The sequence below is a fragment of the Tamandua tetradactyla genome, chromosome 16 (genome assembly GCF_023851605.1).
Source record: "Tamandua tetradactyla isolate mTamTet1 chromosome 16, mTamTet1.pri, whole genome shotgun sequence".
Lineage (NCBI taxonomy): Eukaryota > Metazoa > Chordata > Mammalia > Pilosa > Myrmecophagidae > Tamandua > Tamandua tetradactyla.
The window spans coordinates 11981300-12002316 of NC_135342.1; the positions used below are offsets into that span (position 1 = coordinate 11981300).

Here is a 21017-nt window from a genome sequence, read left to right on the forward strand (position 1 = left end):
GTTAGCAGCATAGAGTCAAGTTCCTTGGACCCCTCCCCTGGCCATGGAGAGACCCCTCCAGTCACCCCCTCAGCTGGAGGGTGGAGGAGCAGGAGAGGAGGGGCCACAGACCTGCCCAGAATAACTCAGGGCCGGGAGTAAATTTAGCCATGGAGAGGGGAGGGGAGAGACCCCATTGGCTGAGGGGGTGGGGAGGGAGGGCCCGAGAGGGCTGTCAGGGGGCTCAGGAGCCTGCCTCAGAGGGGTGTCCAGAGCTGGGCAGAGACAGCCAAGGAGGGCAGCCGGAGAGACACAAGGCAAGGGAGAGACACAGAGGGAAAGAGACTGACCCCCAGGGAGACGTGGACTCCAGAGTTCACCCACAGAGGCCACTGGGGCCAGCGTTGGGGAGACTGTCCTGCCCTTCCGTCCCCATGGGCCACCGCGGGCCATGGCTGCACACTTCCCTCCTCTGGGCTGCCGTGGCCAGCCTGCTCCTCCCCACTGCCGTGCCCCAGCAGCTGAGGGGGGCCAGGCTGGGCCCCGGGCACTGGCACAACAACGCCGCGATGGAGGACGGGTCAGCCGACGTGGGCCACCATGTCCACAGGCACGGAGGCCACCGAGATGAGTGGGAAGATGCTTCCACAGAGGACGGACCTCCTTCCTGGAGCCCCGGAGGTCTCAGAGATGAGGACAAAGATGTCTCCAGTGAGTACGGGCGCCCACGGCAAGGCCACAGGTATCAACGCCATGAGGACAGGGACGAGAACGACTCTGAGGAGGACGCCTTTGCAGAGCAGGTGGAGCAAGCCCGGGGGCCCAGACGCCATGGGCAGGAAGATGTGGATGATTCGGTGGAGCAGGGGCACCCCCTTCCCAGCCGCAGGAGCCACAGCCACGAGGACGAGGTCAAGGATGAAGTTCTTTCCACTGAGTACCACCATCTCCTTCAGCATGTACGCCAGGGCCACGGAGAAGAAACAGACGACAATGATGATGGTGATGATGGCGATGATGTCTCCATTGATTCTAGACACCAGGCCCACATGCACCAAGGCCGCGGAGAAGACGGTGATGATGATGATGATGATGTCTCCACTGAGTATGGGCACCAGGCCCACGGGCAGCGAGGCCACGGTAGTGAAGAGTATGAGGATGTCTCAGCTGGACACCACCACCATGACCCCAGCCACAGGCACCGAGGCCACAGAGATGAGGACGATGAGGATGAGGATGAGGATGTGTCCACTGAACATTGGCACCATGATCCCAGACATGCCCACCATGGCCGTGAAGAAGAGGAGGAGGAAGAGGAGGAGATCACAGTCACCATGTTCAGCCACCACGCTCCAAGCCATGAGAATGATGACGAGGAGTTCCCAGAGGAATCGAGAGAAGCAGCTCCTGGCCAGGCCCACCGCGTAGTGCCCAGGGAGGAAGATGAGGACATCTCCGCCGAGCTTGGCCACCAAACTCCAAGCCACAGGCAACAGGGCGCCAGAGATGAAGAGATGGGTCATGATCACGGAGGATCCATCGAGGAGGAGCTGATCCACTGGCCCCCAGAACACACAGGAGTCAAGGATAGAAGCGACTGGAGAGCTTCTGAGGAAGAAGAGGAAGAAGAGATGGAAGAGGACCGTGACTCCCAAGAGGAAGAAGATGAAGGTTCAGAGCAGGGAGAGGTAGGCACCCAGCACAATAGCCTGGAGCAGGAGGACGAGGAGGAAGGCCACGGCCTCAACCTGAGCCAGGAGGAGGAGGAGGAAGAGGGAGAGGAGGACAGGAGGGAAGAGAGGGCTGAGGTCCAGGCCCCACTGGGCCAAGGCCACCAGGAGGAAGAGGAGGAGGAGGAGCTCCCTTTCACCATCATCCCCAACCCACTGACCAAGAGGGAGGTCACTGCAGGTGACTCCAGTGAGGAGGACAGCAAGGAGGATACTGGTAAGTGACCTGGCCAGGTGGGAATGGGAAGAAGTGGAGTCAGCCTGGGTCACTGCTGCCCTCCTGTCCCCACAGGTCCACAGGATGCCCAGGAGTATGGGAACTACCAGCCAGGGTCGTTGTGTGGCTACTGCTCCTTCTGCAAGGCAGGTCCCCAGCCCAGATTCTCCACCAAGCTGGCCTTGGAGTGTGGTCCCAGGGACCCTGGGGAGCCATAGGTGGGCTCTGAGCAAGGGAGGGGCAGGGGGAATGGGACTGGGGACTGACAGGCTGTGGGGAGCATAGGGAGGGTGGGGTGGGCAGAGCTCCCACAAGTCCAGCCCAGTGACTGGGGGTACCTGCGGTTATCCTGAGGCAGGGAACCCTGGAGAAGAAGAGAGTGTTTGGGGAGAAGATGCTGAGCTCAATTGGAGGTAATGAGGATGTTGGCTCTGGGGAAATGTGCAGGGGGCACAGATGGGCCAATGGGTGTCTCCCAAATAGGGTTAGGGTTTCCATCTAACCAGGTTCCTCCCACCCCCAGAGATGCACTGAGTGTGAGAAGTGTCACTGTGACGAGGAGAACATGGGAGAGCACTGTGATCAGTGCCAGGTGAGGCCTCCCCAGGACCCAAGGCATAACCGGCTCTCAGAATGCCGCAGGAGTGTCTCAGGACCCCTCGGCCCTTAAATCTCGGCCTCTGACCCCACACTGGCCCAGCCCCTTACCCACTCCGCCATGCCATCTTGACTCCACCACCCATCGTGACTCTGAGCTCGACCTCGATCTCATTTCTGACCTGGGTCCTGACCTGACCAGGTCCTGACCACGCCCTCCCTCTCCCTCTCTCTCCCCCCATCGCCCCCCTCCTAGCACTGCCAATTCTGCTACCTCTGCCCGCTGGTCTGCGAGACGGTCTGCACTCCAGGTGAGCATGGGCGGGGCCCGAGACGACCCTGACCTAAAGGCCGGCCCTCGCGAAGTGAAGCCAGGTGGAAAACTGGGGGCGCGGGAGCCCGGGGAGTAGGCGTGACGGCGGGCGTGGCCAAGGCTGTGTGCGGTGGATGGATGGGATGTGCGTCAAGGGGCGGGGCCTGGAGGACGGGACTTGCTGAGGTCAAGAAGTGGAAAGGAGGGGAGGGGCCTAGTAGGCGGGGCCAGCACTGGTAGACGCCCATGGGGCGGGGCTATCGGTAGCGAGAAGGCCTTAAGCCAGCAGAAAGGGGAGGAGCTTTTCCGAGTCCTGCGGGAAGGGACGCAGCGGGGCAGGAATTAGAAAGAGGGGGCGGAGCCAGTCCCGACACCGCACTCGGTGCAAAGTGGTCCCCTAACATCATCCACGGAGTACCTCCAAGCCTCTTCTCTTCCACAGGAAGCTACGTGGACTATTTCTCCTCCTCCCTGTACCAGTAAGTGAAGGGGGAAGTTTAGGCCCCTGTTTGGAGGGGACTGAGTCTGAATCCCCGGAAAGGAGCTGTCCGCTCTGCGTTAGTGGACGACCCTAGGACTTCATTTTCCCGCCCGGAAAAGGGGCTGATTAACCATACCTAAGCCCCTAGGGTGAGCTCTGGACACTTCGGCCTTCTGACCCCCGTGTCCTCCCCTCCAGAGCCCTCGCGGACATGCTGGAAGCTCCGGAACCCTGATCCGGTGCGAGGCCGCGGCGCAGACATACCTGCCCGGGCCTCCAGCCCCTCTCCACAAGCCGTATTTATTTCTCGGAAAAAACGTGGTTCCGAAACCTCGAGGTCAGACATGGAGTCTGGAATCTCAGGGGCTCAGGGAACGTGGGTGGGGGCTAGGGACCAGGACTCCTGGGCCTCAGGGAGGAGGGGCCTGGGGGCCTGGACACCTGGGTCCTCCAGGTGCTGGCTGGGGTTTCTTAAGGTCCTGACAAATAAAGCAGTCCACACGGGAGCTTTTTGAAACAGTTCTCTTTACCCGTGATCACTGAGTGATGCCTGGGGCAGGGAGGCCGACCGAGAGTCGGGGGTGGGGGCTCCCCCATCGTCCCCGCTTCCCCCCACTCCACGTCGCCCAGTTGCATCTTGGAAAGAGGATTCTCCCATGCAAACCCCGGAGCCGGAGGGGAACGGGGAACGCAGGTCTGCGCTCCCATCCCCCGGGGCACAGACACGGCCACAGCACGGGGGGCGGGGGGTGGCCCCGGGGACACGAGACACGGGGGAGGGAGGAGGGTTCCCGCCCGCAGCTGACCTCGGGAACCGGCGACCGGACGCGGCGGGGCGGGGCCGAGTGGCACAGGGGGCGAGGCTTGTAGCAGCGAATCCCCCCTCCCCTCCTTTCGGACGAAGAAGGAAGACTTGGGCCCCGCGACAGGGGAGGAAAAGAAGGGGGAGGGGCAGCCCCTCCCCGCATGCGGCCGGGGAGGGAGGCCCCGCCCCCTTTCCGCCGGGAAAGGGCACCTGTCTCCCATCGCCAACGGAACAATAAATTACAAAGTAGAGAAAAAGGAGGCGGAAGTGTGGGGCGGGATTTCTTCCTGCCCTCTTCCTTCCCCCTCTCAGTCCAGTTCATGTGGGTTGGTCCAGGCCCAGTCCATTTGCGAGGCGGGGAGGCGCACCCCTCGCTCGCCGTACAGATGGTGCAGTCCGTGGCGCCAGCTCCCCCGCCCGCTCTCCCAGGCGACACCACACTCTGGGCAGGAGGGGGAACAGCCCTCTGGAAGAGTCTTCCGTCCGAGGGAGGTCACCTGCATTGACGCCGGGCAGTGCGTGGAGCAGCGATGATCCATTGTGCCGCCCCGCACCCCTAAGGCCGCCCAGTCCTCACCTGGAGGTCTACACTAGCAGGAATAGGTCCGGACTGAGACGCCGTCTGCCCGGGAACTCCCAGAAGACTGGCCTGGAGGGAGAGCGGGCAGCGGTTCAGCCCAGAACGCACACACTCCACTTCCTCCCCAGGGCTGCTCCGGGCTCAAGTCGTCCCTTGGGTTTCCCCTCCCGGGATCCCAAAGACGGGCAGCCCGCGACCACCAGGCTCCACGCCCATTTCCCTCCCTTCCCCGCAGCCACAGCTTCATCCAAGGCGTCCCAGTTTGCACTAAGCGAGTTCATTTCCCACCCCGGGAAGGGGGCACTGGGAGAGAAAGGGCTGGGCCATCTCAGAACCTGGTGAGGGAAGCTTCTGGAAGATTGGGTTGGTCCATTTCCCACCCTACGGGAGAGGGGAAGGGGAGGGCTGTCTCATTTGGGGACACCCCCCCCCCACCTTCTGGCTGCAGCTTGCGGAGAGGGAGCCCCGGTGAGCCCAGGGCTCCTGCTGCGGCCGAACGGAAGTTGGGGGGCAACATCTCAGCCGAGTCTGGGGTTACGCCTCGGAGGTCCTTCTCTCTGAACATCTTCCGCCAGGATGGGGAGCGGCTGAAGGATTTGGAGCTGTCCTAGGAACGCGGGCCGGTCCGCGGGTGAGGGAAGGCGCTCCGCCGGCTTCCTTTCACCCCACCCCTTCCCGGGGCTCACATTCTTAGCCCCGCCCCTCATCCGGCCCCGCCCTCATCCTTCCTCTGCGAACCCCCGCACTCCACACCCCACCCCACCCCCGATCGCGGGCTGCTAACGGCGCCCACCTCATCCAGCCGCCTGTCTGTGCCCAAGGAGATGAGGTTGCTGAATTCCTTCTCCAGGAGCTGCCGGGCCTGGAGAAGGGAGATGGAATGGGATGGGAGCCCGCTGCCCCCCTCAAAGGTGGGGATGCCGGGTGTGTCCAGGGGCCGAGGGGCAGCTCACCTGTGCATTCTGCGTGGGGATCTGCAGGAGCAAGGCCAGGTCCGAGTAGTCAAAGGTCTCGTCCAGGGCGAGCAGCGCCCCGTGCACCCCGCTCTCCGTGAGGTTCGTGGCGAATTCCTTCAAGCCCAGCCCGGACACCCAACCCATGACCCGTTCGTTGGACCACACCATCACGTCTGGGAAAGGAAGGGACCCTCAGCTGCACCCCTCCCCTGGCCAGACCAGATTAGCCCATGCCTCCAGGCCCCATTTTCTCCTCCCTGGCCTCATTTGCTCTCCCCCAACCCCCTCCTCCTGGCTGCCAGCAGGACTCCTACACTCCTCCTCACCTCGGATCTGGGTCTGACTTTCCTCCCGCCTCCGCTCCAGGTCTTTCCGGTCATAGTTGAGCCGTTTCAGGCACATGATCCCATAATGCAGGCTCACCCTAAGCAGCGGGGGACATCGAGACACAGGTGAGCCCTGGCAACCCCACTGGCTGCGGGTCCCTTGGTCCTCCCCCTTGGTTGTAGTTTTCCAGGAGAGGTTGGGAAACTGTTCCATTTGGGTCAGTTCTACAGACTGTTGCCCATCCCAGGAGAAGGTGCATTGCACCAGGCCGTTCCTATTGTCTGACCACTGGCCAAAGACTCCCTAGGGATGGGGCTTCCCCTGGGCTGTCCCCATTGGCCTGGTGGCCCCCACCTGTGGAAGCTATCCACCATCTTGAGTTGGCCCCGGAGTTCCTTCTTGTTGAGGTGGTCTAACATGCGGGCATCCACCAGCGACTCCATGAAGTAGCTGCGGTACTGGGGCAGCCCCAGGCTGGGCAGCCAGTCGTTGCCCACCCACTCGTGGTTCATGTCGCCATATGCCAGGATCTGGGACCACGGGCAGGCGGAGAAGGGTCAGGCCCTCTGTCCCCCCCAGCATGTATGAAAGGGGTCCAGTCCAACCCTCCAAACCAAGGTCGTTCCTTCCCCACCCTGTACTGGACGGCGACCCATCTCTGCTCGGGACAATGCACCCATCCAAAGTTGTCTCCTAGCCCTGCGTAGTGACAGGATAGGTTCTTGGTTACTCAATGGGAGATCCTTGGATCCACAGTTTCTGTGTCACTTGAGACTTGCCCATACGGTGGAATCTCGGGCACCATCCTAGACCTACTGAATTCATATCTGTATTTCCACAAGCTCCCCAGTTGATTTGAACTTTACAGTAAAGTGGCAGAAGCACTGGTCCAGCACCACTGCTTCTCCAAGTCAGGCCAATGATGCTTTCGATCTAGCTCTCCAGCCAGCAAAAGATCATGGGTCCCTCCATCATTCTTGGAATGCACCGAAAATACTTAGCTAATGCCAGATGTGGCCCAGGGCAGTATTCTGGATTAGTCCAAAGCCCTTCAGTCCATTTAGCTGAGGAGCTAATCTACACCTCCCCCTGGCCCCGATAAAAAGAACCCAATTCGATGCATTTCTGCCACCTCCTAAGAGTCCAGCCCTCCCCCTTCTCTAGAACAAAGTGTGGCTCCTTCTCCCCAACTTCTCTGCCTCAGGTGCCCCACACCCTGCTTCTGGCTTCCCCCTGTACGCTGGAAGAGTCCCACTGTCCCCCCAGCCCCTGGGAAAAGAGGCTGCTAGGAGTCTCCCTTATAACAACGGGACAGCTCCTCGAGCCCGCGCGCCCCACTCGGATGGGATGGCCCGTGCCCCACGCTGGCAGTGGGACAGTCCAAGCTTCCCGCCCCGTAAGGTCACACGGAAACAGTCCAGAGCCGAGCAGGGCGCAGTGCCCCATGACGGCCACGGTGGGAGGGGCAGGCGGGGGAGGGGCGGGGCTCGGAGAGGGAGGGGCGTCCATGCAGCGTGCACAGCCTGCCCATGCGCCCGCAACCCGCCCTGCGTCCCCTACCTGCTCCCAGCTGATCTCCTTGGTCTCCTGACCCGTTAGTGGGAAGAGGGGAGAGAAGGGGAGGGTTACGGGGCAGGTAGAGGAGGACGGAAGGGATGCACTGACGGACAGCCGCAGGCTCGGCCCCCGCCCCCACCCCTGGGGAGGGTTGGCGCCACCCCCAAGGCGGCCGGCAGGAGGCACTCACAGGCTTGGTAGTGGCCGTGAGGGACTCCATCTCTTCGTGCGTCATCCACACGTTCCCTGTGGACTGAGGGGCGGGGAGAGTTGGGGAGAGCAGATCAGCGCCGAGGGACGGGGGAGAGAGGGGTGTGCTCCTGGAGGCTCCAGGCCACCTACACTGAGCCGGTCAGCTCTCTGGCTCAGAAAGGGTGGTCACTGCTCGGGGCCAGGCAGTGACGACGAAAAAAGGAACGATCGTTTATTGAGCGCCTACTGCATTCCAGGCACACAAGAGGGTGAGCTTGGGGCTGCAGAGATGCGGGTTCAAACTGGGGCCCTGCTGGGTAGGTGGGGATGTCACCTCTCTGGACCTCCCGACAGAATTACAGAGTGAAGATTCAGGCAGAGGCGGCCGACAGCAAGGTGGGAAATACTAGGGCACCGAGGTGCTCCCAATTATTAGGCATATGCCCACAGCAACCCCACAGTTAGACATTCATACATTCATTCAAATAGTTATGGATTAGCTCTGGAGTCCAGACACCATTCTAGGATGCGGGATACAGCAAAGCCCAGGCCACCTTTCAGGGTGGGGGAAATCGGACTCTGGACTGAATATTGGATGAAATTCACAATAATGCAAAGCTTCTCAGCTGTGAGAACAGCATCGTGGCTCTGCAGGGAAACGTTATGTTTAGAAGATGCTCCCTGAAGGAATTTTTCCAGCTTGTCCAGAAAAGTTTGTCCTGATGCCTGCAAATTACTTTGAAGTGTTTCAGATACACACACACTTATTTATGTGACCAGCAAGGATAGCAAAGGGGTAACAGTTGCCAAATTAGGTGATGGGTATGTATAATTTTTATGTCTGTTTAAAATTGGCTTAATAAAAAGTTGGAACAAAAAGATAAACTATTAGAAGGTGGTCAGTGTAGTGGAGAAAACGACAGGTTGTTGGTGTGCAGGGGTGATCAAGACACTGACTTAGTTTGGCTCAGAGGTTAGAGAGGGCCTCTAGGAGGTGGTGACATTTAAGCAGGACCCTCAAGGAGGAGAAGGAGTGGGTCACAGGATAGGAGGAGAAAGATCATTCCAATCAAAGGGAACAGTAAGTGCAAAGGCCGTGAGGTGGAATAAGGTGATGTGTTCAAGGAACAGGAAGGAGGACTGGGGGAGCTGGAGCCAGTGAGTTCAGCAGGAACTTCTCAAGTAGGGCCATGGTGTCTTTTCTGAGCAGGGCGCATTGCTTTAGCAAGGGGCCACTGGCTGCCGCATGGAACACTGCCCAGGGATTCGGGCTAGAAGATGATGGGGGACAGCAAGCCGAGGCCTGGCCAGTCGGAGGATGAAAAGTGGGGCTGTGAGGAAGCCAGTGCTGGGCCTGGCCGCTGGGCACTCACCGTGCGGGAGGAGGCAGGGGCCGAGGGGGAGGTGAGCGAGACCATCTCCTGGATGGCCAGGCGCAGCTTGAGCCGGTGCAGCGGGTTGCTGATGCCAATCTCCCGCTGGATCTCCGTGTCTGACAAGTTGGCCATGATGGCGCCGCTCTTGACATTGGCCCGGCAGGCAGCCACATACCATGCGGGCATGCCTACCCACAGCTAGGCCAGGGAGGGAGCGAGGGGAGGGGGGCGGGGCAGGGATGCAGGGCAGAGGAGATGGAGAGGTAGGGGGACAGGGGGCAGGGAGAGATGGCAGATCATACAGGGAGGTGGAGTGGTGGGGAGAGGCAGATGGGGAGGAAACAGACGTGGGAAAGTTGGCAGTGAGGACAGACACACAGGGCAAGACGGAGACACGGGCAAGTCAGAGGGAGATGTGGGGTGAGCAACAGAAGGGCAGTGTCGATCAGAATGGGGAGACGGAGGGGTGTGGGGCAGAGATGGGAGGAGAAAGGAGCAAAGACATTGGGAAAGCGGCGTGGGCAGGGCAAACCCCAAGACAGGGGAAGAAATGTAAGGAAATGCAGACACAATCAGAGATGGAGACACGGAAAAATAGAGAAAGAAGATCCCGCGGAGAGAGTGAAACATGGAGGGACACAGGGACAGAGAGAAGCAACAGGAAACCAGAAAGCAAGGTGGATGTGGCCAAAGAGGCAGTTGTGGGGGGGGCGGGGAGGGAAGAAGCCATTTAGATCAACAGGAAATCTGACCCTTCCTGCCTCCTCCCCCCTGGCCCCAAGTGTGGTGCGGGGTTGATCCAGCCAGCCCAGGTAGCTGGGACTGTCAGAGGGATTGGGGTTCAAGAGTCAGGGCGTTGCTGGGCCCCAGTACCTCCAGCCAGGACACGACGGTGGGCCCATCCCAGGCAGCAAAGGGCAGACCCTGGCGGCAGGCCTCTTCCAGGAGTTCATGCCTGGGGTGGGGGAATGGACAGGGCAGGAACTGTCAGAGGTGGAGACCTCCAGCCCTCTTGGGTGTCCCCCTTCCCCACCCCCTCCATAAAAGCACTTTTTATCAATGTGGACAATATGGCACCAGGGTTAAGAAATACCTGTGCATCTCTGAGTGTTTGTTTTTACTCTGTCAAGACAGAAAGAAACCCTAGTGGTCCCCAGCTTCTTAGGCAAGCAAGTGGAGGATTTCAGGCACCCCCTTGGAGCATTTTATTCTCACTTAGATCACCGCCACACACACAGACTCACTTTCTCTTGTTCCTTCGGTCCTTGTCTCCTGGGCCCGTCAGCTTGGCTAGGCCCAGAGGGTCCGTAGCCAGTGTCTCATCCGAAGGTGTTCCAGCTGGAGGCAGGGAGGGGTCAGAATTTGGAAAGTCTCAAGGTGGTAGTGGTAGGGAGGGATGCAAAATCTCTCAGGCTGTGGGTGATGAGAAGACTCCAGGAAGGCAGAGACCCCAGGGGAGGAGGGAGTGAAGCCATGTCAAGGGAGTGATAAACCCAACTGGGACCAGCGTCACCTCCCCAGGCAGGGACATGATGACATCCCCAAAGTAGGGCTGGATTCCCTCGGCTGGCCTGAGGGAGTGGGGGGAGGATTCCCTGGCTCAGAGCATTTGCCAGTTTTCATGGTATAAATAATCCTACTGGGGTGGACTGAATCATATCTCCCACAAAGACATGCTCAAATCCTAACTCCTGCTCCTGTGGGTGTGAACTCATTTGTAAATAGGTCCTTCAAAGAGTCTATTTGGATGAGGCAAAAGTGAATCAGGCTGGGCCTTAAGCTGATATGGCAGAAGTCCTTATAAGCAGAGGAAAGTGGGCAGGGAGGAGAAGCCAAAGAGGGAGAGAGACACTGCTGTGTGATGGAAGCAGAGATGCACCAACAGGCCAAGGAAGTCATGGGTGTCTGGCAAGCCACCACCGGAATGCTATAGGTTCCAGCAGAAAGCATGGCCTGGTGAGACCCTGATGGGTCTCCCTCCACACCTGTGAGTTCAAGCCAGCCGGTTTATGGTTTGTCATAGGAGACAGGAGCCCTGGCAAACTAAGACACCCACCATGGCCAATTTCAAGAGACCAATGTGATGTCAGCCAGCTGACCAAAATTCCTGAAAATGTAACAGTTGCTTCTCGCAAGTCAGTTTGAGCAGTCTCCAGAGATGCGCTGTCCTTAGGGTACTCCTCCCTCCCTCTCTAATTTAAAAACAGGTAAATGAAAGAATGACTTCACCTGACCCAGCCAGTCACCCATGCAGCCCCCAGAGGGCCCTTTACTTTTCCCTCCTCCTCCCTTCTACCTCTGCCAAGTCCTGTCCCTTTCAAATTCTGAATGAATACCAAATGAATGAAGACATGAATGAATGACAAATGAAGATGTGAAGAAGGAAGGAAGGGAGGGACGCACGAAGGGAAAGAAGGAAAGGTTGGAATCAGGACACTTACCCAGAGAAGAGCTGTCTCGGCCTGGCGGTCCCATCCGCCCCTTCTCCTTCTTGCCAAAGAGACGACCTATGGATGACTTGATGCTCTTCTTCTTGGGAGCTTTGTGCAGGGAATCTGGGGTGCCCTCACTGGATGAGCAGGACAGAGTGAGGGCTGACCTCATCCGGGATGCCCCATCCCCTCCCAAGTCCTCTCTCACTCCCCAGGAAAGGCCCTTCTTGTACCTATCCCTTGACTCCACTGACCTGCCCCGTGAGGAGCCCCCATCGTCCAAAGACCCCGCCTGCAGTGCCAAGGCCTGGGTCATTCTCTCGAGGCGAGCGGAACGAGGGGTAGGAGGTGGGGTATCTCCTGGGATGGCTGGTCCCTCTGTTCGTGGAGCCCCAGCTTCCTCCTTGGGGACATGATTCTAGGGATGGAGAAGCAGAGACAGTGGGTTGAGGTGGCAGGCTCATGTTGGGAACTCCTCACTAAATAAATGTCTACTGGGGGGTGTCTAGGCTGCCCCTGATTTGGGGCACAATTTTTGAAGGTAGCCTAAGTCAAATAGACGTGAGGTGCAGAAACATAAACGCAATGAGTGAAGTTCCCCTGGAGCTCAGCAAGCTCATGGTTACAGTATTTTAAGTTCTGGTGTCAGGAGTGGGATCTGCTTGGCCTCAAGGTAAGCTAACAAGGTACAGGTTCTGAAAACAAGAAAACTGCGTTTAAGTCAACAAAATAGGGCCAATATCTGTTGTGCCTCCCTCAGAGAATTCTGAGGATCTAATAGTGATTCTTAAGTGTATGTTTATCATAGAAACATTTTTTTTTAGTTCTATGCAGAAACTCAACATAAAACCGGTAAAAGTGGACCAGACCTGACTAGAGTAAAAGTTAGGATTTAAGAATCTCGCGGCTCAGCCTCCCTTTGCTCTGGAAGCATTAGGGAAAGCTGGGGGTTGGCTGTTCACTGAGGGGCCTGTTTGACTTTCCCCCCTCCCTCCAGACTGGGGAGACTTCAGGACACTCACGGCCTTGTCGGTGCCTTCACGGGCAGGGCTAGGGGGTGCCAGACGGGGTGTTGAGTGGCCTGAGCTGGGAGGGGAGGGGCTGGCGAGGGTAGAGGTGGTGAGGGAGGGGGGTAATGAGCAGCTGCTGCGGTAGCGGCCCAGCGAGTCTAGGCCAGAGCTGGACACCCGGCTCTCCAGCTCCTCTGCCCTCTGTTCTGTTGTTTCCTTCTCCTCTTGGATTAGCCTGAGGAGGGAAAGGAGGGAGAAAAGGTGGCAGGGTTGAGAAAGACAATGGGAGAGGGAGTCTGGGGATGACAATGGGTCAGGAAGGCCTGCTAGAGCGAGGGGCACTCTGGGAATTTAGAGGGTCTCGGTAGATTCATGCTGATTTCATGGGTCAAGGAGTTGATAGATGGGGGTTCAAGGGGGTTGATAGATTTGAGAGGTCATGGAGGGATTACGGATGTCAAGGTGATCATATCCTTCCAAGGTGATCCTGATGACCAAATGGTTTTCGAAAACCACAAATGGATTACTGTAGGTAAGAGATAAAATTTCAAGGAGGATAAGGTGATCATAAGGTCAGGGTGGGCTCAGGGGACTTCTGATGTATGTGAGAGACGATGTGGCAAATCAGAAAGGTGATGGTTGTACTGGTGTATTTGCTGGGGAGACGCAGAATGTGTTCATAGAGGAGAATTGCTAAATAGAGCCATTACCGGGGAATCCAGGGAAGACTATAGCAGTGGGGGTTCTGGACAAAGTAAGAATTCTTGTTCTTTTAGGTAGAAATTCTTGGTGTTTTGAGTTGGGGACCTTGTGCTGAGTTGCCTGGCGTGCTGGGAGACTTTGGGTACTGTGTGTGGGAAGCCATGAAATCCACCATATGTTGGAGGAATCTTGATGTACTGGGTTGGGATTTTTGGTATATCAGGAAATCATGAGTACTGGCTGGGAGATATATATAACACATAAGAGAATTCTCCATGTGTCCTCAAAGGGATTCCTGGCTATCAGAGGAGGTGCTGAGATGGGAGAATTCCTTGAGGATGATGGGACAGATGAACTCAGGACTTCAGATCAGTCTCCAGAGGCAAGGGGACTGTGGGGTCAGCTTCAGGCAGGGAAGTGTAGGACTGGGCCAGCACTCACTTGATCTCCTTGTTGATGGCTTCCAGCTGCTCCTGAAGCATGATGGCCAGGGTCTGCACATCAGCCTGCCCACTGGGGGACAGCAGCTCCGCCCCAAACATCCCTTCTGCCTCCTCCTCATCTGAGCCATCCAGCTCCCCAGGGAACGGGGGTGGCATGGACCCCGCAGGGGTAGACCGATCCCACTCCTGCCTCTGCGAGGGGACAGAGAGACAGTGGGTGAGGGCTGAGGTTGCCACTGGACTCTGCTTACCTCTCCCAACCCTGACGCTGACTGGCCTCAGCATATGGCCTATACCTGCACATTTCCCAGCCCAGCTTTCTCTTGTGGAAGGTCCCTTTTCTTGATGTCCCCCTATCCCCCCAACCCATAAATCAGAACCATAAATCAGAACCACACCCATCACTTCTTCCCTCCCCCAATCCCCTGATCCCTTTTTCTTCTGGCCCCACACTGGGGACTACCCCACCCACTGTCCCCAAGACCCCACCCTTCTCACCACCCTCTCACTCCTCCAAGGTTCTCACCAGGTAGAAATGTCCACATGAACAGACAACAAGGAAGTGGGGACAGTGGAGTTGCAGGGAAAGAAGAGAAAACAGGGTAGGTCCAGGAGACCCTGCTTCTCAGCACCCCACCCACCCACCCACTCAGAGCCCCACTGCTTGCCCAAGCCCTACTCAATTCAAGCCCAGAGGCAGCTGCTGACCTTGGAGGGCTCATCTTTGACCCCCGACCAGCGGCCCCTCTTGCCTGCCCGGCCACTGCCAGCCCCATAGGGATCCAGGTGAGCACCAGAAGGTAACGTGGGTGCCTGGGAGTAACGGAGCTCCAGGGCACTGCCAGGGAGAGACCTATGGGCATGGGGAGGCAGTCAGAGACCAAGGGGTCAGGAAATGGGAAAAGGGAACAGAGGTCAGGGGTCAGGGGTCAGGGACAAGAGCCTGGGGGTTAGGGGAGTGGATGAGGGATCCAAAGTCAAGGGTCAGGAAAAAGGGCCTGGGGCCAGGGATCATGAGATCAGGGGCCAAAAATAAGAGGGAGGGCTGTAGAAGTCTCAGAATGGTAGGGAGTGGGGAACCCTGAGGACCAGAAGAGATGGCTTGGCCAAGGGACTCCATGGGTGGGGGTGCAGAAGAGGGGAGGGGCACGAGTTCTGCTGCCACCTGGAGTAGGAAGACGGCGGCCTCCCCCTCAGCTGATCAATCTCCATCTGCATCCGCTCCATCTCGGCCAGGAGCTGCTCCTGAGGGAGGGGGCGGGGCCCATCAGACTCTGCCCCGCCCCTGAGGGGCGACCCCTGCAGGCCCCTCCCCGGCCTCACCCCCTCTCGCCGGCCCCTCCCTGCCTTGTTCAGCAGCAGCTCGTCTTGAAGCTTCTTCATGTTGGCAATCTCCTCGCTCAGGGAGTTCTGTGGGGAACAGAGGTGAAGCCAGGGGGCAGAGCCTGAAGGGGCAGGCCTAAAGGAACCCCAGGATAAATGGGGTGGGCACGAGGATGAGACCAAATGCATCTGGGGAAGGGAGACCCTGGAAAACCAGAATTCCGTGTCCCCCTCAATCTCAGAGGACCCAAGGCTGGAGGATGCTGAGGGCTGTTGGCTTTGAGTGCTGACAGTTCAGCCCCTAACGTGTTTAGCATGAAAAAGAGGTCCTAGCAATAGAGCCCAGAGGTCGACAGGATTGGGGATGCTGAGGTTGGGGGAAGATTCCTGGAATGTAGGTGGTCGGAATCCTGGATGGGGCGCACCTTCTCCTCTAGCGCCCCCATGCGCTCCTTGAGATGCAGCTGCAGCCGCTCATTGGACTCGCTCAGCAGCTTGTCCACGGTCTCGGACAGCCGCTTGTTATGGTCGTCGTTCATCTTTTCCCGCTGCCGCGCCTGAGGGGAGGAGAACAGGGATGATCAAGGCCCCGCCCCTGGCCCGGGGAGCCCCGCCCCGGCCCGCCCCCAAGCCCCGCCTTCTCCACCGTCTTCCGGGCCGCGCCCCTCACCCGCTGCAATTCCTGGTTCTTCTCCTCCAACTGGGCCTCCAGCTGCCGAAGCCGCTCCTCGAAATTCCCATGACGTTCCTCGGCCTGGTGGATGGAACCCACGGCCTCTGGCTTGGCCCCACCAGGCCCCAGCCGAGGGCTCCGGGCCCCGCCTCCTTCCCGGCTGGGTGCCAGGCCCCGCCCCTGGGGCTTCAGGCTCCTCCGCCCCGCACCTGCGCTTCAGGGCCCGCCCCCTCCTCCATCTCCAGGCCTCCTCCATCCCAGCCCCCCGCCTTCCCTCCCCGCACCTTGTTGAGCGCCGCCACGCGCTGGGCCAGCTGCGCCTCTATCTCGGGCAAGGTCTCCGCCTTCTGCAGCGTCTGCTGCAGCTTCTGCTTGGCGTCGTCCAGCCACTCGGCCAGCTGACGGCTCTTCTCTTCACTCTGGGGCCGGGGAGAGGCGGGAAAGGGGCGGCCTTAGGTCGCCTGGGCGACGGCCCCATCCCTCCACCCCCATCCTCCCTCCCGGGCCGTGCCCCCACCTGCCGGTACAGCGACTCCTTGCTGGCCAGCTCATTCTCCAACTTGTCATTGGCGTCGTGCAGGGAAGTGGCCTCGCGCTGGGCGCTCAGGTAGCGCTTCTCCAGCGTGGTGATCCGCTCCTCCATGTCCTCGCGCTGCGCCAGAGCCTGCGGAGGGGACCGAGGGTCGCGTGGACTACAGCTCCCAGAAGCCCCGGGGGGGAGCCTAAGCTTAAAACCCCAGACCAAGCATCCCAGGGTGTCCTGGGAAATGAAGTTCCCTGCCGTCTGCGGGTGTGGGTGGGGTGGCAGAATGATGGAAACCACACCTCACCAGCTTCTAGGGCAGTACCAGCTTAGCGTCTCCCAGTGTGGATGGCCTAAGGCCCGTGGAGGATAAAGCCCCCACTCTTTTGGGGTGACTCTCCTCAAAACGCCAGGTCTCACATTATCCAACAACTTCCGACACATTCCGAGCTTAGAATCACAGGGCAAGTGCCCTAGGGTCTTGTGGGAAACAATGTCCCCTTCCATCCAGGAGCCGCCACGGTAACCAAGGCTTAAAACCCCAGCAGGGATGTTTCAGGGACACAAGGGAGGTGGACTCTGGTCTGAGGGCCTGTGGGGCGGGACCATGTTTCCCAGTAGCCCCTGGGACAGTCAAAACTTAAAACCGAGGTGAAAGCCCTTGTGGGTTATGAAAAATAAAATGCTCTCTTTTCTTCACATACACTGCCGTTGTGAATCTAGGCCCTACATTTTGCAGTAGCCCTGGGGCATAAGAGTTAAGATCAAGGGGCTAGGCCAGGAAGGGGTGCCTTACAGACAAGCAAATTTAATTTAGAATCGCAAGAGAAGTCCTCAATGATTCATAATAAGTACAACCAGCTGCTGTGCTCCTACTATATGCCACACATCAATCCCTGACAAGGGCCATAAATGCCATTTCACAGGTGAGGAAACTGAGGCTCAGAGAGGAGGGTCCACATAGCTTATTCCACCACTCATGAGCTCTGTGACTTTGGGCCAAGGTGGGGAGGGCTAGGGTCCAGGGGAGGGACAGAGGGCAGCCCGCCAGGGGCTCTGGCCTCACCTCCTTGAGGTCACGCTGCAGCTTGGCGTTAGCTTCCTCGGCCTTACCCAGCTCGCGGTGGGCGGTGCCCAGCTCCTCCTCCAGCTGGCTCATCTGGCGGCACAACACCGCCAGGCGCTCTCGCAGCTGGCACACCTCCCCGCGCTGCCGCTCCAGGGCCTCCTCCAGCTCTGCTGTGCGCCGGTTCGAATCCCCGACAGGACCCAGGCCGTTGGCAAGGATCTGGAGTAGGGGCAGTGAGGGAGGAAGGGGCAGAGCCCAGAGTGGGGAAACAGAGACACAGAGGGAATGCAAGGAGAAAGTTGATCAGTGCGGCTGGGGTGGAAATCAAAGATCGGTAAGAGTCCCGCAGGGCAGCCTCCACGGGCCTCAGTGAGGGTCACTGCAGTCAGCAAGGTAACGTGAATCAGAGGTTAAAGGTCAGTAAGGGTCATAGGGGTTCAGATGTTATAGGGGTCAGTGAGATTCATACCAAACTTTAAAAGTCAGGGGCTTGTGTGGAGGTCCCAAGGGCAGGAAGCCACCAGGTTGAGGGAAGGACTTCTGCCCCTCACCTGCCCATCCCCGTCCTTGCCCGGCTCCTCCAGCCCTGACCGTCGCCTAGACAGCTGCTCTCGAAGGTTCAGAGTCTAGGAAAGCAAAAGGGGGATCAGGGCAAAGTGGCTTCCCAGAACCCCCAGCTCTTCTTCCCACTGGTCTGGGCACTGGTCCTCAGAAGGGGAGGACATTGACTCCTCCATGCAAGTTGTCTCAAGTCCTGCTGGAGCCATCCTGCTATCCTTAGACCCACTCTTATAACTCTCTTTAGCTGCCCACCATGGAGGGGTTACCTGGGTCACTTAAACCCCCTTGTGGATGTTTCCTCCCATCCAACCATCCGACCATTTTCCCATAGTTAGGTTTTGCCTTAGCCCCAGTTCTTGGTTCAACTTGCCTTGGTCTCATTCTCACTCTCCCTGAGGTTCCTCACCTCAGCTTCCCACCTGCCCAATGAGTTTCTCGTTAGGTGTTCTCCATAATCCAATCCCTTTGGTTCTCTGGCCTAGTCCTGCCCAAGTTGCTTCTCTCCCGAGCGTCTCCCCTTATCCCAAGCTATTGCCTGCCTCCTAGGCCTTGCCCCATTGGTCCCTCCCCATGGATTCAACCTCCCTTTCCTGGCCACACTCCACCTCCTGATTGCTCAGCTCCAACTCCTCCTCCAGCACTGCCACCCTCTCCAGCGCCATCCGCAGCCTCTCGCGGACCTGGGGATGGGGCAGGACAGGAGCGAGGTGGAGACCAGACCCAATCTAACACAGTCGACCCTGACCCAGAACACCCCTGGCACAAGCCTGATTGGGCAATGTTAGGATTCCTCGATCCATAATGGGTGTGCAGTCACAACCAGCTAGCCGGTAGCCTACCCCAAACCCACTTTAGGAGTGCCCTAGCCCGCCACAGCCAGAGAATCTCACTCATTCAGGACATATCCACCCAATCACAGCCAGAATCCCTCCCTCTCAGGACAGCCCCAGCCAACCAGGGGCTTTTCTTCCATATCTCCAATCTCATACCTTCTCATCCAGGGCCTTGTGATGCTCGAAGAGAGATTTTAGGGCCTTGAGCACCTCCACCTCGGAGGAGACCCCGCCCGGGGACTGGGCCTGGCGCTTCACCACGGTCATGCGCAGTGACCTCTCGTGCCTGGACACCAGGCACTCCAGGTGTTCCAGGAGGAGCTACAGGGAGGGGCACCGGGCCAAGGAAAAGATTTGGGCAGAACACATGGAGGAAGAGGGTGGAGCCAAGGGGAGGAGACAGGCAGGTGCAAGAGAGGGATAGCAGAGGTCCAAGTGGGGCCGAGGAAAGAGTGGTACAGGGGAAAAGAAAGGTTATAGATAGGGCAGAGTACATGAAGGTAGGGGAGTGGAGGGGGGCAGTGGAGGAGACCAGGCAGCACGGAGGAGGAGGAGAACACAGGAAGGCGAGGTGCAGGGAAGAGAAGGGTCAGGCCGGGTCGGGCCGCGTCGCTAGTGGCCCCGCCCTCCCCTCTTAGGCCCCCGCCTCCAACACCCCTCACCCGAGTGTTGTTCCGCTCCGCCTTCAACTCAGCAATCTCCTCCTCCCGCTCCAGCAGCTGCTCCCGACAAAGGTTCAGCTCTTTCGTCAGGGCTGCAAACTCCTTTCCGGGCGTGGGAAAGGTTCAGGATGGTCAGAACAGCCGCTTCCCCATCTCTCATGCCCTGAGATTGGGCGTCTGCAGGCCCCGCCCCTCCCGGAGAATCCCCGCCCCCTCTCGGCCTCGGCCCCGCCCCCTGCCAGCCTACCTCCCACAGACTCCTCCCTTCCACGCGCTAAGCCCCACCCGTTCCGGCCCACTGCCTCGGCACCTCCCCGGGCCGAGGCCCCGCCTCCCGAAGGCCCCGCCCCGGCCCCGCCCAGACCTGGGGCAGCGCGATGCTGAGCTGGCGCTGCAACGAGTCCTTCTCGTGGCCGAGCTCGCGCAGCCGCAGCTGCGCTGTAGCCAGCCCGTCCTGCGCCTCGCGCAGCGTCTCCAGCAGGCGCTCGCGTTCCGTGAGCATCGTGACCATGAGGCGCTCCAGCTCGCCGCCGGTCTCGTCCGGGCCCAGCGCCGAGCCCCGCCGGCCGTCCTCGCTGATGGTGGGCATCACCTCGCACATCATGGCGGCGGTGCGGGCCTGCGGGTCGGGGGCAGGGGGCGGAGAACTGAGGCCCGCCCTTCGGATACGACCTGAGGGAAACCGAGGCGGAGCGGAACCCAGGCACTGCAGCGAAGAAGAAATAGGCTCAGCAACTCTGATCATGGCGGATCAACTGAGGCTCGGCCGCCAGGGTTCTCCACGAGGAAGGCTAAGGGGCAGCCACCAAGTACTGCCTAGGGGAAACTGAGGCCCATCCACTGTGATTATTACACAGGAAAAACTGAAACAGGATTAACTGGCTACCTGAGTGAGAGCATTGGGGAACCTGAGTTCAGTCCATCGGCAGTGGCAGCAAATCTGATACTCAACCCAGCCAGCTTCTCAGAGAAGCAGAAGCCGGGAGACCCAGGCCTTGCCTGAGGGAATGTATGTGGAAACTGAGGTCCAGGCCAGTCCTCTTGGAATCATGCCCTCAGGAGGTCTCAGGACTGGCCTCAGAATTAGGACACTGACACAAGGAAGGTCCTCACCTACTATCCCTTCCAACTCCTGCCTCTTTCCTTTTCCCAGTTATCTGGACCCTGGCTCCGAAGGATCTAAAGACCCCACCACCACCACCGTCCATTAGAAATAAATAAATAAAAAGTGTTCCAGGGGAAGGCCGTGCTAGTGCCCTCCCTCTAGGACTCAGGAGTCCCACTATCCACCTTCTTTCTTCTGGTCACAGGAGTCTGGGCCCCCAGCTCCTTCCCCCTTAGATCCATAAATTCCAGCCTGCAGACACGTCTCCTCCCAGGACCAAGGAATTCTGGGACCATCCCATTACCCCTCACCCCCACCCCACCCCCAAGCCCTCTTGGGGCAGTAACGGGGGAGGGGGGGCAGGTGTTAAAGGGAGGTGGGTCTTCTTGGAGGAGGGCCAGACTTGGATCACAGGAGTCAGGAGTCGGGAGCAGGAGCGGGACAGAGATGAAAGGAGGGCCCCCAGGCTGCTCCCTCCACAGACATCAGGTCAGACGGGTTGGGCTGGCCCAGCCAAAAGCAGTAGGGACTTTCATTTTGTTCCCTCCCATTTCCCTCTTCCTCCTAGCAG

General features: G+C 59.0%; 2 protein-coding genes across 3 annotated transcripts; one reads left to right on the forward strand and one right to left on the reverse strand.

Annotated features, from left to right (window-relative positions):
* Positions 1 to 198: 198 nt before the first annotated feature.
* HRC (histidine rich calcium binding protein) lies at positions 199 to 3839 on the forward strand. Its single transcript, XM_077131200.1, has 6 exons — positions 199 to 1926; positions 2002 to 2072; positions 2450 to 2518; positions 2780 to 2834; positions 3279 to 3315; positions 3516 to 3839. Exons 1-6 carry the CDS (start codon positions 414 to 416, stop codon positions 3550 to 3552), a joined length of 1782 nt encoding a protein of 593 aa, XP_076987315.1. The 5' UTR covers positions 199 to 413; the 3' UTR covers positions 3553 to 3839.
* On the reverse strand, positions 3826 to 20173 carry PPFIA3 (PPFI scaffold protein A3). 2 transcript variants are annotated; one of them, XM_077131199.1, is made up of 28 exons: positions 19706 to 20173; positions 19342 to 19443; positions 18836 to 19000; positions 18452 to 18526; positions 17837 to 17911; positions 17283 to 17504; positions 16211 to 16357; positions 15978 to 16112; positions 15691 to 15774; positions 15446 to 15577; positions 15045 to 15107; positions 14863 to 14942; positions 14406 to 14550; positions 13696 to 13883; positions 12565 to 12787; positions 11797 to 11960; positions 11552 to 11679; positions 10355 to 10448; positions 9984 to 10065; positions 9108 to 9308; positions 7733 to 7795; positions 7546 to 7572; positions 6340 to 6515; positions 5985 to 6082; positions 5656 to 5831; positions 5496 to 5564; positions 5138 to 5309; positions 3826 to 4771 (listed from the first exon to the last, which is right to left on the reverse strand). In XM_077131199.1, exons 1-28 carry the CDS (start codon positions 20084 to 20086, stop codon positions 4713 to 4715), a joined length of 3726 nt encoding a protein of 1241 aa, XP_076987314.1. In that variant the 5' UTR covers positions 20087 to 20173; the 3' UTR covers positions 3826 to 4712. The 2 variants fall into 2 exon arrangements, with proteins under 2 accessions (XP_076987314.1, XP_076987312.1); XM_077131197.1 differs by lacking the exons at positions 3826 to 4771; positions 7546 to 7572; positions 19706 to 20173 and having other exon boundaries at positions 4792 to 5309; positions 13696 to 13889; positions 19342 to 19526.
* Between the last annotated feature and the right edge of the window lie 844 nt (positions 20174 to 21017).

Coding starts and splice junctions, on each gene's coding strand:
- HRC (XM_077131200.1), top strand. CDS start 414: ATGGGCCACCGCGGGCCATGGCTGCACACTTCCCTCCTCTGGGCTGCC. Junction 2,835..3,278: donor CGAGACGGTCTGCACTCCAG/GTGAGCATGGGC, acceptor TCTCTTCCACAG/GAAGCTACGTGGACTATTTC. Junction 3,316..3,515: donor TTCTCCTCCTCCCTGTACCA/GTAAGTGAAGGG, acceptor CCTCCCCTCCAG/AGCCCTCGCGGACATGCTGG.
- PPFIA3 (XM_077131199.1), bottom strand. CDS start 20,086: ATGATCAGAGTTGCTGAGCCTATTTCTTCTTCGCTGCAGTGCCTGGGT. Junction 18,527..18,835: donor ACAAGGCCCTGGATGAGAAG/GTATGAGATTGG, acceptor CCCCATCCCCAG/GTCCGCGAGAGGCTGCGGAT. Junction 6,083..6,339: donor ATGGTGGATAGCTTCCACAG/GTGGGGGCCACC, acceptor CCCGCTGCTTAG/GGTGAGCCTGCATTATGGGA.